The 17773-nt window shown below is 42.4% G+C and overlaps 1 protein-coding gene across 2 annotated transcripts in view; it reads right to left on the bottom strand.

The window, feature by feature from the left end:
• Positions 1 to 17280, bottom strand: part of LOC127452168 (ethanolamine-phosphate cytidylyltransferase-like) — a 60341-nt gene extending 43061 nt beyond the window's left edge. For both annotated transcript variants that reach the window (XM_051717463.1, XM_051717464.1), the window contains exon 1: positions 17052 to 17280. In XM_051717463.1, the coding sequence (XP_051573423.1) occupies positions 17052 to 17149 (98 nt within the window). In that variant the 5' untranslated portion in view covers positions 17150 to 17280. The remainder of the gene's footprint in view (positions 1 to 17051) is intronic.
• Positions 17281 to 17773: the final 493 nt, after the last annotated feature.

Genomic DNA, 17773 nt, shown 5'->3' with positions numbered 1-17773 from the left:
CAAAATCAAAAGAAAGAAAGATCAAAAGAGAAAAATGATCAATTATATTTTGCATAAAGAACATTTATTTTATTATTTATAATTATTAACTTAATGATTCAGTATTAACTTATTTTAAGTTTAATATAAATGTAGTATTTGTTTTTAATTTATGTTTATATACACTGGCGGCCAAAAATTTGGAATAATGTACAGATTTTGCTGTTTTGGAAGGAAATTGGTACTTTAATTCACCAATGTGGCATTCAACTGATCACAAAGTATAGTCAGGACATTACTGATATAAAAAAACAGCACCATCACTATTTGAAAAGTCATTTTTGATCAAATCTAGACAGGCCCCATTTACAGCAGCCATCACTCCAACGCCTTATCCTTGAGTAATCATGCTAAATTGGTAATTTGGTACTAGAAAATCACTTGCCATTATATCAAACACAGCTGAAAGCTATTTGGTTTGTTAAATGAAGCTTAACATTGTCTTTGTCTTTGTTTTTGAGCTGCCACAGTATGCAATAGGCTGGCATGCCTTAAGGTCAATTTTAGGTCAAAAATGGCAAAAAAGGAACAGCTTTCTCTAGAAACTCATCAGTCAATCATTGTTTTGAGGAATGAAGGCTGTTCATTGCTTGAAATTGCCAAAAACCTAAAGATTTCATACAAAGGTGTACACTACAGTCTTCAAAGACAAAGGACAACTGACTCTAACAAGGACAGAAAGAGATGTGGAAGGCCAGATGTACAACTAAACAAGAGGATAAGAACATCAGAGTCTCTAGTTTGCGAAATAGATGCCTCACATGTCCTCAGCTGACAGCTTCGTTGAATTCTACCCGCTCAACACCAGTTTCATGTACAACAGTAAAGAGAAGACTCAGGGGTGCAGGCCTTATGGGAAGAATTGCAAAGAAAAAGCCAGTTTTGAAACAGAAAAACAAAAAGAAAAGGTTAGAGTGGGCAAAGAAACACAGACATTGGACAACAGATAATTGGACAAGAGTGTTTTGGATCTTAAACCTATTGAGCATTTGTGGGATCAGCTAGACTGTAAGGTGCATGAGAAGTGCCCGACAAGACAGCCACATCTATGGCAAGTGCTACAGGAAGCGTGGGGTGAAATGTCACCTGAGTATCTGGACAAACTGCCAGCTAGAATACCAAGGATCTGCAAAGCTGTCATTGCTGCTCATGGAGGATTTTTTGATGAGAACACTGTGAAGTAGTTTAAGAAGTTCTGAATTTTTTTTCAAATTGTAATAGTAATTTTTCATGTTATTAATGTCCTTACTATACATTGTGATCAGTTGAATGCCACTTTGGTAAATAAAAGTACCAATTTCTTTCCATAAGAGCAAAATCTGTACATTATTCCAAACTTTTTGGCCGCCAGTGTATAAGTTATGTGTGTTTCTTCAAATATGGGCACTTTCGACCTGTGGACTTTAAGAAAGTAAATTCTCTTAAAACGCACTTTTCACACTCTCACTAGTTTATTTAATTTGTCTACTAACAATGTCCAGCAGTGTCTGTACATGCATCACAGGAGATTTATGTACATTTAAAATAAAATAAAAAAATGAATCATGAAATTCACTTGCATTGAAAGGACCAACAGAGCTGAGATATTCTTCTAAAAATCTTCATTTGTGTTCTGCTGAAGAAAGAAAGTCACACACATCTGGGATGGCATGAGGGTGAGTAAACGATGAGAGAATTTTCATTTTTGGGCGAACTGTCCCTTTATAATCACATCCGTTGTATTGGAGTTGGTGCTTGACACTCTGCCCCAAATGCATATGTCATCGCTGGCATATAAACTGGAGCACAGTGCCATTTCATCAGGATTTTTCAACTGATGGGAAGAGAGCACTGTGGAGCGGGACGTGGTCGTGTGTCTGTCATTGGGGAGAGTGGAAGCAGTAAGGGCCATCACCTGGTGACTGTTAATATTAGACACCTGTGCCTCATTTCAGTGATGACGGAGACGGGCTATAAAAGGCCACCAGAGCGACAGACCAGCAGAGACAAACACACACCCGAAGCTGCAAGCTAAAAAGCCAATAATTTGATTGTGAAGCTGAAAAGCCAATACTTTGATTGTGAAGCTGAAAAGTCAGTACTCTGATTGTGAAGCTGAAAATGCTTGAATAAAAAGCTGACTTACCTGGACTGCCACCCCGCTTCCCGCTTCCTTCTTGCTGGAACTTTTACACTGGTGCTGAAACCCAGGATAAGGAAGAAGTCTGGTCGCCATGGACACCTCACCGCTGGACGAACTCATCTGTGCCCTGGCTAGCATCCAGGAGACCCCTCATCAAGCCCTTCTCGTCCAGGAGCGGCGCTACCAGAAGCTCCTCCAAGCCCAGGCCGAGGATCAGCAGGCCTTTCAGAGCTGGCTGGCTCCAGGCGGATCCTCCGCCGGGACCCCGGAGGCAGCATAGCAGCCGCACATCCTACTCTCCAAGATGGGCCCCCAAGATGAACCAGAGGCGTTCGTGGGCATTTTCGAGCAGTCAGCCACTGCCTCACAGCCATCTACCACCTGAGAACCACCTGGACTACGTGAAGCTGAAGACTGCTGTCCTGCAACGGGTTGGCCACACCCCAGAACAACACCACCAGCAGTTCCCCTCCCTCACACTGAGCAAAGTCAGCCACCCATTTGCGTTTGCCCAGCAGCTCTGTGATGCCTGCCGAAGATGGGTGCTAGCCAGAGAAGGCCCCGGCGTGGAAGATGTCATCGAGCTGATGGTGCTGGAGCAGCTGACAGTACGCCTGCCCACAAAAAAACACAGAATGGGTCCAGTGCTATCGCTCCACGTCGGTGAATGATGCCATCCAGCTGGCCGAAGCCCACATGGCGGCCTACCCAGTAGCCGGTGAGCCACAGTCCAGTGCTCTCTCTCTCTCTCTCTCTCCCTCTTGCTTCTCCTCCTCTACTTCTTGCCCCTCCCACTCCTCCCTCTCGCCCTATACCCGCTCCCCGGAAACGGGGAGTGGTGCCACCCAAACTGGCGCTCCGCCTTCGCGGGCTGCACTATGCACCAGCCCCCTCCCCTACACCTCTCCATCGTCCTTCCCAGGTTGATGTGTCCGCCACCACCGGTGCAGCCGGGAAGTCTGGGCCGGTCTGTCGGAGTTGCGGGGAGATGGGTCACATCCAAGACCAGCGTCCAGTAATGGAGGTGGAGATGTGGATTTGGTCCCCGACACGCCACAGTCTGCCCCTGGTCGAGCAGGGGTACAGGATACCGGTAAAAATTAAGGGCCGTACGTACCAAGCCCTGGTGGATTTGGGCTGCAATCAAACCTCGATCCACCACGGCTTGGTTCATGACGGGGCTTTGGGTACAAAACCCAAGTTGATGGTGAGGTGTGTGCACATGGATGTTCACAAATATCCGGTAGTGACTACCGTCATTCAATTTCAGGGGGTAAAGCATAGAGTGGAGGCCGTGGTTAATTCCCATCTCACCCATCCACTGATCCTGGGAACCAATTGGCCAGGGTTTAAAAGATTATTAAAAGCGTTGTATGTGGATGGGTCTTGCAAAGCGAGAACACAGTGTGTGATGTGTGACATGATGGCTGGGGAGGCGAAGCTAGGGCCATCCACGTCTGCTCAGCATCAGAATGACACAGGAGGGGCAACCTCCGGCATTCCCGCCCATAGGGAATTCCCGGAGTGGGACTTCCCTCTAGAGCAGTCGCATGGCAAAACCCTTAGGCACGCCTTTGACCAAGTGAGAGTAATCGATGGCCAGCAGCTCCAGCCTGACGTCACCCTCATATATCCATACTTTTAAATTATTAGGGACCGATTGTATTGAGTGACGCAGGACACTCAAACCTATGAAAATATGACCCATTTATTAGTCCCAAGGAGCCATCAGGAAACACTTTTCCAGGCGGCTCACCACGATCCTATGGCGGGTCACTTAGGACAGGAAAGAACATTGTACCGTTTAACGGCCCGCTTTTATTGGCCGGGCATTTGTGGGGATGTACGCAGATGGTGTGCAGCATGCCGTGAATGTCAGCTGGTGAATCCACGGCCACCCCAAGAGCGCCATTGCGCCCATTACCGTTAATCGAGGCCCACTTCGAAAGAATTTGTATGGACCTCGTCGGGCCATTAGAACGGTCAGCACGCGGATATTTCTTTGTATTAGTCCTGGTGGATTATGCAACACGATATCCGGAAGCAGTGCCTCTTCGCAACATCTCAGCATGCAGTGTTGCGGAGGCACTCTTCAAAATGATCTCCCGGGTGGGGATTCCGAAAGAAATCCTCACCGACCGGGGCACAATGTTTATGTCACGTACACTACCTGAACTTTATGAATTACTGGGGATTAAACCGATTCGCACCAGTGTTTACCACCCGGAAACTGACGGGCTGGTGGAATGATTTAATCGAACCCTGAAAAATATGATTCACAAGTTCGTACATGAGGATGCTAGAAATTGGGACAAATGGCTGGAATTCCTATTATTTGCAGTCAGGGAGGTCCCGCAAGCCTCTATGGGATTTTCCCCCTTCGAGCTCCTGTATGGATGTCGGCCCCGCAGGGCGCATGATTTCATACGGGAGGTGTGGGAGGAAGGACCTTCCCAAAGCAAGAATGAAATTCAATATGTCCTTGATCTTCAAGCAAAGCTACACACACTGGGTCAGTTGTCACAGTAGAATTTGCTCCAAGCTCAAGAGACACAAAGCCGGCTCCATAATAGGGGTGCCCAGCTACGGGAATTTGCACCGGGAGACAAAGTGCTTGTATTACTCCCCACGTCAAGCTCAAAATTACTCGCCAAATGGCAAGGACCCTTTGTGGTTACACAGCAAGTCGGGGACCTTGATTATGAAGTTAAACAAACGGATAGAGGCAGAGCACATCAAATTTACCACCTCAACGTCCTTAAATTATGGAGAGAGGTGGTCCCCATGTCCATGGCAATGATAGTTCCGGAGAGGGCGGAGCTCGGGCCGGAGGTGAAGTTCAAAGTCGATCCATTCACCCCGGTCCCTTGTGGAGACCACCTCTCACCGTCCAGCTCATGGAGGTGGCCAGGTTGCAAAAAGAATTTGCGGACGTGTACTCTCCTCTTCCCAGTCATACTAACCTCATACAACACCATATCAAGACCCCACCGGGTTTGGTTGTGCGTAGTCAGCCATACCGCATACCCGATCACAAGAAAATGGTGATTTGGGATGAATTAGAGGTAATGCTCGAAAAGGGGGTAATAGAAGAATCGCACAGCGATTGGGCCAGCCCGGTTGTTCTTGTACCTAAGAGTGACGGGTCAGTCCAGTTCTGTGTTGATTACCGGAAAGTCAACGCGGTGTCTAAATTTGACACGTACCCAATGCCCCGAATTGACGAACTGCTTGATCGGTTGGGTGCGGCTCAATTTTATTCGACACTGGATTTAACTAAGGGATATTTGCAGATCCCCTTAACTCCATTATCCCGAGAAAAAACAGCCTTTTCCACACCATTCAGATTACACCAATTCGTCACTCTTCCATTCGGTTTGTTCGGGGCTCCTGCCACATTCCAGCACCTAATGGATAAGATTCTCTGGCCACACGCTGTGTATGCCACAGCCTATTTAGTTGACATCATTATATACAGTAATAATTGGCAGAGGCATATGCAGCATCTGAGAGCCGTTCTGAGGTCGCTGAGGCTCATGGCAAACCTGAAAAATTGTGCAATTGAACGGGTGAAAGTACGGTATCAGGGCTTCCACTTGGGTCATGGGCAGGTACGTCCCCAAATTGATAAGAATGCAGCGATAGCGGCCTGCCCACATCCCAAGTCCAAAAAGGAGGTGAGGAAGTTCATGGGGCTGGCTGGCTATTACAGAAGGTTTGTGCCTAATTTTTCTGATGTCACCAGCCCCTTGACTGATCTCACTAAAAAGGGGGCACCAGATCCGTTCCAGTGGACGGAGGCATGCCAACAGACTTTTACGAGGGTGAAATCTGCACTCTGTGGCAGGCCGCTCCTACATGCTCCTAACTTCTCTCTCCCCTTCATTTTACAGACAGATGCATCAGAGAGGGGGTTTGGGGTCGTGCTCTCACAGGAGGTAGAAAGGGTAGAGCGCCCCGTGCTGTACATTAGTCATAAACTCTCTTTGAGGGAGACTAAGTACAACACGATTGAAAAAGAGTGTCTTGCCATCAAGTGGGTGGTCCTAACCCTCTGCTATTACCTGCTGGGGTGGGCCTTCATCCTCCACTCGGATCACACCCTGCTTCAGTGGCTCAACCGCATGAAGGATACCACTCGTTGGTACCTGGCACTTGAGCCCTTCAAATTTAAGGTGGTCCACAGGCCGGAGCCACAGATGGTTGTGGCTGATTTCCTCTCCAGGAATGGTGGGGGGGGGGGGGGGTTAGCAGGCTGGACGTTGCCCAGACCTGAGTTGGGCAGTGGGGGTATGTGGAGAGGGACATGGTCGTGTGTCTGTCATTGAGGAGAGAGGAAGCGGTAAGGGCCATCACTTGGTGATTGTTAATACTAAACACCTGGGTCTCGTTTCAGTGACGATGGAGACAGGCTATAAAAGGCCACCAGAGTGACAGACCAGGAGAGAGAGTCAGAGACAAACATACACCCAAAGCTGCAAGCTAAAAAGCCAATACTTTGACTGTGAAGCTGAAAAGCCAATACTCTGATTGTGAAACTGAAAACACTTGAATAAAAAGCTGACTTACCTGGACTGCCACCCTGTTCCCGCTTCCTTCTTGCTGAAACATTTACACGCACATCTCTTGTTCCCTTAACAGCGAGAAATCATTAGTGCGGCAAGAGTTTGCAGCATCTTGTTCCCTCCTTTCAGGGAACCAAGTATTATATTAACAAGACCATTCGATTCAAATGGAGGAGGAAAGCATGTAGTCAAATCAAGTCATTTTTATTTGTATAGTGCTTTTCACAACACACATTGTTTCAAAGCAGCTTTACAGAAATGTATGCTGTAACAGAAAATTATGCTGTAATGTCTGTAATGTCTTGAAGTCCTCATTGAGCAGTTTAAATGAAAAACATGATTAAAAATCATGCTTTAAAAATTATTTGTATTTAGGCCACCAGTGAGCAAGCCAAAGGCAACTGTGGAAAGGAACCCAACACACTTGACTATAAGATGTTAGCTAATGAGAGAAGAAAAAAAACCTTGGGGGAAGCCAGGCTCAGCTGGGGTAACCAGTTCCCCTCTGGCTATACAGCATGAATATAATGCCAATATTAGTTAACTATGTGTAATACAAATCATGTATTAATTGAATAAACTGAGTAGATGTTAGTGGGCAATAATTAAATCTGAAGGATATCGATTGAACTGTAAGATTAATGATTAAGGGTCATTAAAGTCCATCCCGAATTGACTGTGGAAGTGCACGTAGATTATTATTTGGCTGTTGAAGGCTGTAGTTGGCATTCATTTATTGTCTATGTATTCCATTTTAAGAGAGTGTAGCCCATCCTATGACCAAGATGATGCAAGCAGAGGTCAGTGCAGGCCGGCTAGAAGCTTGTTGCAGTTAATTTCCGTTGAAGTCCATCCTAAATCCGAGGTGAAGTATCCCTTGTAGTACGGTTGGAGTTGGCAGTAATTCATCCTCTGTGAAGTACATTGTAATAGACTGAAGTGATGCAGACAGTGGTCATCAAAGTGCCCCTCACTGTCTGGTTGGCACAGGCTGCAGTAGTTATTGCTCAGTGACACACATGGGAGTTGAACATCGGGCTGGACCGGAGTTGGATCTGGCAGGCTCTGGTAACTTCTGGATATGTAGTCAGAGGATGAGACAGGGAAACAAAAATAATAATATTAGTGTAAATGTCGTTCACTTTAAAGCAGAGTTATAGAAAATGAGAAGTGTTTCCGGTTCCAGCAGACCTAACTAATGCAGCATAACTACGGGTTGAGGGATAAATTAGGTGTATGCCTGGCTGAAGAGATGAGTATTTAGTGTAGTCTCTAAGTCCCGAACAATGTTAGGTTGCATGTTTCTAACTCAGTAAACTTCTCCGTCAGCCTAACTAATTCCTTACATTTATCACATGTGAATTCCTCACTGCTGATGGATGGAGCTATGAAATAGCATGTGGCATGTAGTGCAGGTGATGATAACATGTGATGGTGCCATGACTTACCACAGTTATTTGTTGAAAAAGGTGTTTGTGGTTCCTGTTTGTCGCTCCATGCAAGAACTTGATGACCAAGGGGTTTTTTCCCACAGACAAACCACCCAAAAGGTTGTGGCCTGTCGCTAGTGAGTCCTGCATCCAAACACTCCAAACATCCATGAGGCGCAAAAAGAGAAGCACTGTCTGCATGGGGCAAGGCGCTGGGTTCTCACACCAGAAGGAACACCAGTCAGCATAAACTCACCACTCCGGCCAACAGTTACCTGTCTTCCCGAATTTGCACAATACTTGGTGAAGCAAATGAACGAGAGAGAGAGAAAGCATAATTGCGTTTCGCTGGCCTCCAAGCCGATAGTGCATGATCTCTGGGGATGCAAACACTCTGGCCTCCACAAAAACCTCCCAAATTCTCAGAACAGCTTCCACTCCCCCTGTCTGACACCCTGACACTATAGCAAATCAGTGCTGCAGTTCAGGTGACCTGGGATTTGCACGTATTGACAGGAGATGCCTCTTGCAACAGAGGAGAAGCTGGTGTGCCACGTTCAACATTGGGCATGACCAGACTGTGGTGTTGTCTGTCTGGATTAGTATGTGAAAGCCCTGCATGACTGATCAGAAAGCTCTGAGAGCCAGGAAGACTGCAAGCAGTTCCAGGCAATTTATGTGCAACGCCACCCGCACACCTGTCCAGGTGCCGAAGGTTGGATGACTGTGGCACAGGGCTCTCAAGCCTGTGTTGGATGAGACCATTGTGACAACTATGCATTGTCCTCTTATGTAACAAACAAAGAGGCCTCATACGTAACAAGCTCAGTGGGGTGACATCAACCCCAATGCCCTCTGAAACCATTTTAGTGGAAATGCTCTCCCCAGCTTGAAACTCTGCAAGCACTGGAGAATAGACTGAGTGCATTTGTCGGTCAGCCAACATGGTCAACGAGTCAAATGTGCAAGCAACAGGTCTCTGTGCTCGCACGCTTGCTCTTCTGACTGTGCTAAAGGCAACCAGTCTTGGAGCAGTCGCAACAAGGTCTGCAAGCTTTATCTAAATATGACAAACATTTAGAGCCAACACTTTTATGGTGATCTTTGTAGCCCGGAGTGCCAGATCAGTGGTGCAACACAGCTGAGAACGCTCGGGCTCACTCGGATCACTCAAGTTGGAGCTTCATGACCACCCGCAAGAGAGCCTCCATCTGCTCAGCTGGTCCAGCATAGGTTGTAATTCCTTCGCTAGTTGACTAATTTCAACCTCCCACAGGTGCTGCTGATCCAGTTCTACTCAGCAGTCATTGAGTCTGTCATCTGCACTTCAATAACTGACTGTTTTGGTTTGGATACCAAATCAGAAGACTACAAAGGACATTTCGGACTGCCATCTGTTGCAGGGCTCCCTGTTCTTCTATTCTATTCTATTTGCAAAAAGAGTCTAAAATTTATATTTCCTACTGACACACTAAAGTTGAAGATATAAATAACCATCTGAAGACAAATGTTTTTGTGAAACATCTTATGTGCCTAACACTTTTGCACAGTACTGTGTATTTACTATTCACTTATTTTTATTTTATTTTTTATTATGTTTGTCTTGTTGCTGTTTTGTTTGTTCACTTGAAGCTTCTGTCACCAAGACAAATTCCTTGTATGTGTAAGCATACTTGGCAAAAAAAAAGCTCATTCTGATTCTACTGATGCAGCGTCCAAGTGACCAACTTAAAAGGGAAAACTTTCACACCGCAGCTGAATGTGGCCCAAATCTGATTTTCTGCTCAAATAAAAAAAAATGTGTAAGGTTGTTCAAAAGACATTTTAAATGTAGCCTATAACAGACACTTGTATGAACAGCTGACGCTCGTTAAATGACCTGCATGCATATAAGGATGCGTATAACAAACCCAGACATGTTCATTATTTTAAAATGTATAATGAATTAACTAATTAAAATTGTTATAAGCAGTTTTTTATATTTTTAACCAGAATAGGGTACTTAGGCTAATGAGTATCTAATAAAATATCTGCAAGTTTTTGAAACCAGATGGTTAAAGTAATTTTAAATAAAGTCTAATTGCAGTCGTATGGTGGAATTTAATCACAACTGAAGCTCAAGAATGTTATATAATGAGCGAGACATCATAAAATCGAAGGACAGCAGGAAAAAACGGCATTATACAGAATATACTGTATGTGAGGTAAGAGTTGTTAACTGTAATTATTTCAGATTTCAATTGACTTAATATATGGAAATATGAAAATATATTTTTCTGCACGAGTGACATGAGCAAAGAGCTGTGTTACATAGGTTAAATCTGCCTCCGGATGTTTCATGTGCATAATTTACTATGTGAAATTCAAATGAAAAGCTGAATCCAACTGTTGAAACCTATAATTTTCTTTTCTTTTCTTAAAAAGAGTGCATTAACTAGAATAGATATGACTTCAAATTAAAGGTTTAAAACCATAACAGGCATATTATGCTGTAAATCAAGCATGCAAGTAACAAATGTTGAAAAAAAAAAATCACATTAAATCTGACCTGGCTGTTCACACTGAAGGCACATCAGAAGAAATCAGATACATACCTGATTTCTTTCCACATATGAAAGTGGCCCAGATCAAATTTGAAAATGTCAGATTCAAAGCACTTGTAGCTGTTCACACTGTCATCAAATTAACAGATCTGTGTCACATGTGAATGAAAAAATCAGATATGGGCCACATTAATCTGCAGTGTGAACATAGCTCTGTGAGGCACATGTTACACATATTAGATTTAGTGATTGATTGACCCAGCGTCAGCTGATTAAGTCTGCCTTCCAACCATGTCATGTGGTTCATCCTTCAGAGGTCAATCAAACCCTGTTAAATCTGTTCTGCTCTGTATGGCTGCATTAACACTGCTGTCATTAGATACACAATACTGCCCATCAGTTTACTGTAATCACATATCATGCTCTGTATATTTATCATCCTAAAGGCTTTCACTGTCCAACTCAAGTGAAATCCACTCTGTTTGTGCTGACTAAGATCTGACCATTGCTCAACGCTGACATGATGTGTTCTTGGCCTGCAAACATCACATGCTCTTGCCCTCTGCCCTCATCACAATATGTAGGGGTTACATGTCATTCGACTGAAAATGGACTTTAGCACAGATGTCATGATGTTTTAGGGCTGATGAGGCACTTACACTTTGATCACAACATTCAGCACGCATTAAAGGTTCAAAATGGCAATAGTACAATATATCCAACAAGATTTTTATATTTTATGTAGAAAATTATAGTGGTATTTTCCCATACAAAACTCACCACCATAAAGCTAGTGTTGTGGGTGGTTGCCAGGAAGTTGCCATGTGGTTGCTAAGGTGCTTTTTAGTGAATTGCTATGCAGTTGCTAAGATAAGTTACTAGATATGGTTCTGGACTTTTAGGCTATGTCATTACCTTTAGTGTCATCTGTATGCTAGTGTACCACTAAATGTTGACAAAATTCACATTCAGCAGTTACTGTATATGCATTTAACATTTTCAGTCTCTCTCTTCTGGATAAAAAGACCCATGAAAATTCATGAAGTAACAAAGCTGCTGAGAAATGATCAAATGCTTTCTAGAACAAGAATGCATTGTCCCCCTACATCTGTTCAACACACCCGTCTGTGTTCTAAATGGCATACGGTAGATGATGCCTTCACAGGGCACTTCAAAGGCAGCACAATCCATGCTGTAGGGTTGTTCCAAACAGATTTTCCAATAAAAATAACTTAAAAACTGAGTACCGAATGACCGTTATCACCTTACAGCCCTCTGAAGCTCTCACAGTGGAGGGTAAAAAGCAGAAGGCCTAAAACTGATCCCTGTGGCACTCCATGCTTAAGTCTTTAAAATATTTAATCTACAATGGATGAAATGATGGTTCATCTGATAAAAAAAAAATAAAAAAAAAAAAACACTTTTGAGCCATTTTAGAGCAAATACATAATTATCTAGATATATATCGAATATCGTCAATAGGCTGAAAAATTTCGAGATATACGTTTTTAAGACATAGCGCAGCCCTAATAGCAATCTGTCCTTTGAAAATCAAATTTTTGCAGAACAGCATTCTTCCACATTGCTAAGTTATGACACATGCTTTCTGTTTCTGATACCGAAAACCTAAATAATGAATTCATGACCTCAAGACTAGATTTTTGTAATGCATTACTGGGAGGATGTCCAGCAGGTTACAGTAAATAAACTTTTGGTTCAAAATGCAGCAGCTAGAGTGCTTTTTTAGAATCAAGAATTATGATTACTGTGGCCCAATTTTATCATCGCTACATTGGCTGCCTGTAAGTTTCATATTAACTTTAAAATTCTGTTAATTACTTGCAAAGCTTTGAATTGTCTAGCTCCGCAGTACTTAACCAACCTTACACCACGCTATAATCTATCACATTTATTACTATCGCAAAACTCTGGCCTATTAATAATACCTGGAATATCAAAATCCAAAAAAGTAGGGAGATCCTTTTCCTAGTTGGCTCCTAAACTTTGGAATAGCCTTCCCAGCATTTTTCGGGACTCTCTCAGTTTTAGTTAGACTAAAGACCCATCTCTTTAGCCACACAAACACATGTATGTGCATAAATGCATTAGTCGGGTCTGCCGGAACCGGAATCACTTCTTATATTCTATATGTCTCCTTTACATTGAATGGCATCTACGCTAATATTATTCTTTTTGTTTTCCTGTCTCATCCTCAGGATACATAGAACCTGCCAGATCCAGCTCCAGTCCAGCCCAATGTCCCACTCACGTCACTATGTGTCACTGAGTGATGACTTCTAACTGCAGTCTGTGCCAGCCAGACAGCTTCGATGATCACTGTCTGCATCACTTCAGTCTACTACGATAGACTTCACAGATGATTAACTACTGCCAAGCCCAACTGCAAGATACTGGATACTTCACTGGCCACTGCCTGAACCTTGGACCTAGGATGGACTTCACCAAAATGAACTGCCACAAGCTTCTAGCCAGATTGCAATGCACCTTACTGACCTCTACCTGCATCCTCTTGGTCATAGGATGGACTACACTTTTTTTAAATGGAAGACATAGACAATAAAATAATGCCAATTAAAGCCTTCATCAGCCAAATAACAAAAGACAGTGAATCTATGTGCACTTCCACAGTTAATTCAGGATAGACTTCAAAGACACTTAGTCATTAATCTTACAGTTCATACAAAATGATTTAGTTTTAACATTGGCCACCATCATCTACACAGTTTACTAATTAAAACCATGGCTTGTATTTCACATAGATAACTATTATGTGCATTATATTCATGCTGTTTAGCCAGAGGGAAACTGGCTGCCCCAGCTGAGCCTGGTTTCTCCCAAGGTTATTTTTTCTACATTAACTGACATCTTATGGAGTTTTATGTTCCATGCCACAGCAGCCTTTGGATTGCTCACCGCGGGCCTAAATACAAACAATTTATTAAGCCATTATATCACGCTATTCAATTAAACCACACAATGAGTACTTTAAGATATTACAGACATTACAGCTTAATTTACTGTTACAGCATGGTTTTCTTTAAAGCTGCTTGAAACTGTGTGTTGCGCTATACAAATAATAATTACTTGATATATTGTGATCTTTTACTGGCTTGTTTCTCATTCATCTGCATTGGACTTGCACAACAGCAAGTTTTATTGTACGTGTCCATTAAAAAACAATTTATTCATGCATATGAATTTCTATGCTACTAATTTTTTTCATTATATTGAAATAATTCCTGATCATGGCACTAAAAACAGCCCATAATGGCATAAAGACACTGAATTAAATTACTTAAAATATGTTCTCAAAACACCAGCCTCTTAATTTTTTCTGTTCGTCTAAGAAAAAATGCTATTTACAAATACCATATGTTTGAAATTACTGATATACATTTTTATTTGTTATAACCTTTGATGGTTGCACAAAAGCAGGCTGTAAAACCATAAAGATGTAAAAACTCGTCAGAGTTGTAAACAAAGACTGCAATGTGCTGTGTTTGTTTGTGGGCTGGTTAAGTTGTAACATGGTCAGTTAGATCATCATCTGGTTCTCAAGTGAGTGGAAAAACAACTGATATGGAGATCCCTTCTCAGTTTCCTCGGCTATACAACTGCTCTGCCATAAGCAGCAGCATCATTTTGGTGGAAAAGGGGTAGCCTATGTGTGTGCAGCTGCGATGTAAACTAAAGCCAATTGGCTATTTAAAAAAAAGGGACAAGCAATTTGACATGTCCTGCTCCAAATTCCTGTTTCAGTAGGAAATACATCAAAACACCAAAGAAAACTGTACTTGTCAAGGCACTTCAATGGGACTGTAAGAGTTGACCAATAAGAGTTCACAACAGGAGGGGCTAACTGACGCAGAAGTAGAAAGCAAGCAATTCACAAAATGTTCTGTCATTCGTTGCTGTGGCAGTTGCAGGTGGTTAGGACAAAAATTCTGTTGAACATGAAAGAGTTCAATTTTTTTCTCTTGTTGCTTGGCTAGAACATGGTATAAGTTTGAGCAATAGTAATATTGATGCTTGTAGTTAGAGGCTCAAATATGACAATTCCCAGATCTGATGAAAACCACTGTGTGTTTATTTTTTATTGAGTCCAGAATCATGAGCTGTAGCGAGGTTTAACAGTCACATTCTCTTGTAATGCAGCAGGGGGTGTTAGGGGAAGAATAGTGAACAGGCAGGTGTGGGTGCTGGGTTTGAGGGGGTGTCACTGAGCGGTCTGTGTTTACACTGTTCACTCCACTGACTAATATACTGGCATCCCAAACATTCTGCAACATTCCAAAAAACACCATCAGGCAGGTGGACAGAAATGGCTGGAATTCTACAAGAGAAAGCTGCTATAATCCTGCTCCACATACACATGAATACAAACACATTTTTGAGCCACATACACATCAGAAGGTCTGACGTTCCTCACATCAGAAAGAAATTATACTAACGTCAACTACTAATAGGTCAACTCAAACTGATGAATAATGGCCAGCTTATTAGCACTCCATAGGTGTCTAATAGCACAAAGTCAACCCTGCTCAGTGGATAACACATGTTAATGTTTAGGCAAGCAAAAACTTACAGTTTTTCCATCCAACTGTCACCTTTGGCTTGCCCACTGGGGGGTTTGAAGGCCACTATTTGAAAAGCTGCTTTGGAACAATATGTATTGTGAAGAGCACTATACAAATAAACTGAATTGACGTGAAATTGAATTGAGAGCACTGTGAGAAATAACAGATGGTATTCAGGAGTCAAAGCAGATGATAATGTATTTCAGTGATAATATGCATTTTTATGAGATGTAAACAGACCAGTGCAGCACATTTATCAAGGATCTAAATAAGATACTTACTTAAGTAATTTGGCTAACAAGCACAAAAACGCCCTTTCTAACACATTTGTAGGATGCAGATGGCCATGCAGCTATGCCCGTCTGTGCACTTACTCACTGATATCTACTGTACTTCTCTCTAAAGACTTGAGCTTGGTTTGAGGGCAAAGAAAATTACATGAAGACAGCAGAGAATTAGAGAATACTTTCTAGAAATAATGAAAATGTTTGGGTTATTCTCACGAAACCCACAAGGAAATTTCATGGTCATATTTAACCCCAGATCAAAAAATATATAAAATAATAAAAGAAATAAAAAAAATTAAATTATATTATATTTGCATGAAGAGAATGAAGGCTACATTTAGGACCGTTAAGATTTTTTGCATTGTAACATTATTTTCACTACACTTAAGCACATTTTATTCCCCTAATTCTCATGAGTCTGGACATTTTATTTTTAATTGTATATTCTGTTGTGATTCCTATTGCCATAACACAGTCTTTGTATATATTTAGTAAATAATGTCACAATGTAAAAAAATCTTAATGCCCCTAAAAATAGGTTTCATTTTTTTATATGCAGAATAGAATTTCTTATTTGTTTATTTTGGGCGGCACAGTGTGCAGGTGAGTTCAATAATCAAGTGAATTGGAAACTCCAAATTGTGAGTGAGAGTGTAAATGTCTGTGTGTGTTTGCCCTGTGATGGACTGGCCACCTGTCCAGGGTGTTTCCCTGCCTTATGCCCGAGACAGCTGGACCCTACATAGGAAAAGCAGCTATAGGGGCAGTGGTGGCTCAGCGGTTAAGGCTCTGGTTTACTGACCAGAAGGTCAGGGATTCAAGCCCAAGTACCAACAAGATGCCACTGTTGGGCCCTTGAGCTGAGGCCCTTGACCCTATATCCTCCAGGGGTACCATATCATGGCTGAGCCTCAGCTTAGCTGGGATATGCAAAAAAAGAGTTTCACTGTATATGTTCAAAAATGTATAATGTGTCACAAAATATAAAGGCTTCTATAGAAAATGGATGGATTTGTTTATTTTGATTTTGGATTGAAATTGGACCAAGAGATTTTCTTTCATGGGAATCATCCAGTTATTGTCAGGACTCCTGATTCTGGTAGTATCGAAACTATTCATAGCCTTCTCAATTCAGAAAACCAAGATTAATTTCTACATGAAATAAATAAATACTCTTACTGTAATTATTAAAAGGCTAATACTGTATATGAAATGATAATTGTAATTTTAAAATAATAATCAACATCACCATCATCATAATAATAGGTGCTGACCATTGCTGACCAAGCTTATTATTATTATTATATGGAAACAACTTGAACAGTCCAATTCAGCTGTCCAGTCTATAGTCCATTAACAGTGTTATTCTAACTATCTCATCAACATTTAAATAGGGTTCTAGTAGCAAAAGTAGAGAATTCCCCTTTTAATGGCACTGCAGTGAAACGCGTTGTGGTGTGCACTCACCATCCATCGCACCAGACGCGGACAGTACTCCTCCTCTTCTCCGGACTGCAGGCAGCGGCGGCCGGAACGCAGCTCACATGATGCCCGTTGTTTATCATTTTTTTCAGTCCGATTCACAAGCACTGCAGCACAAAGCGGCGTGAAGACAGTTATATTCACTATATTCCCCTGTATTCAGTGTGAGTTAGAGGACTACGAACACGTCTGTCCCTTTGCAGGAAAGCCGGTTTCTGCATTGGATGAAGGTGACGCTGTATTAGGGACAACGCCTCCTCTGCCGGCCAGGGAATTTACGAAACCTATTACTGTTAAGGTAATACTCATTAATATTAATGACGTAGCGGAACATTTGGCCCGTGAGCCTAACTGATTTGCTGAAAGGCATTAGTAGCAGGGCGTTGGCAAATTGACAACTCGTGCTAGTATAACTTATGAATATTAATTAGATTGCGTGTTGGACACTCCACGAACTTTTCCAAGCAACGTCAGCTTTTTAAAATGAATATTTATGAGTCAAGCCTTTACCATAGTAGGATTGGTAAACTCCCTTCCGGGTTAAAGTCGTCATATGGAATGAGTCGTCCGATGTGCGCTGACAGGCAGCGGACATAAACTGCTGTTACATAATCACAGCTCTAGCGGTGCGTTCCAAATCCAAACGGCATATGTGATGTCTTGTCTTCCCAGGGCACTAAGAATGGAGAACAATCTTGCCAGCTATA

This window comes from Myxocyprinus asiaticus, chromosome 14 (assembly GCF_019703515.2).
Source record: "Myxocyprinus asiaticus isolate MX2 ecotype Aquarium Trade chromosome 14, UBuf_Myxa_2, whole genome shotgun sequence".
Taxonomy (NCBI): Eukaryota; Metazoa; Chordata; class Actinopteri; order Cypriniformes; family Catostomidae; genus Myxocyprinus; species Myxocyprinus asiaticus.
The sequence above is the reverse complement of the archived record's forward strand: the minus strand, read 5'-3'. Positions and strand labels throughout refer to the sequence as shown.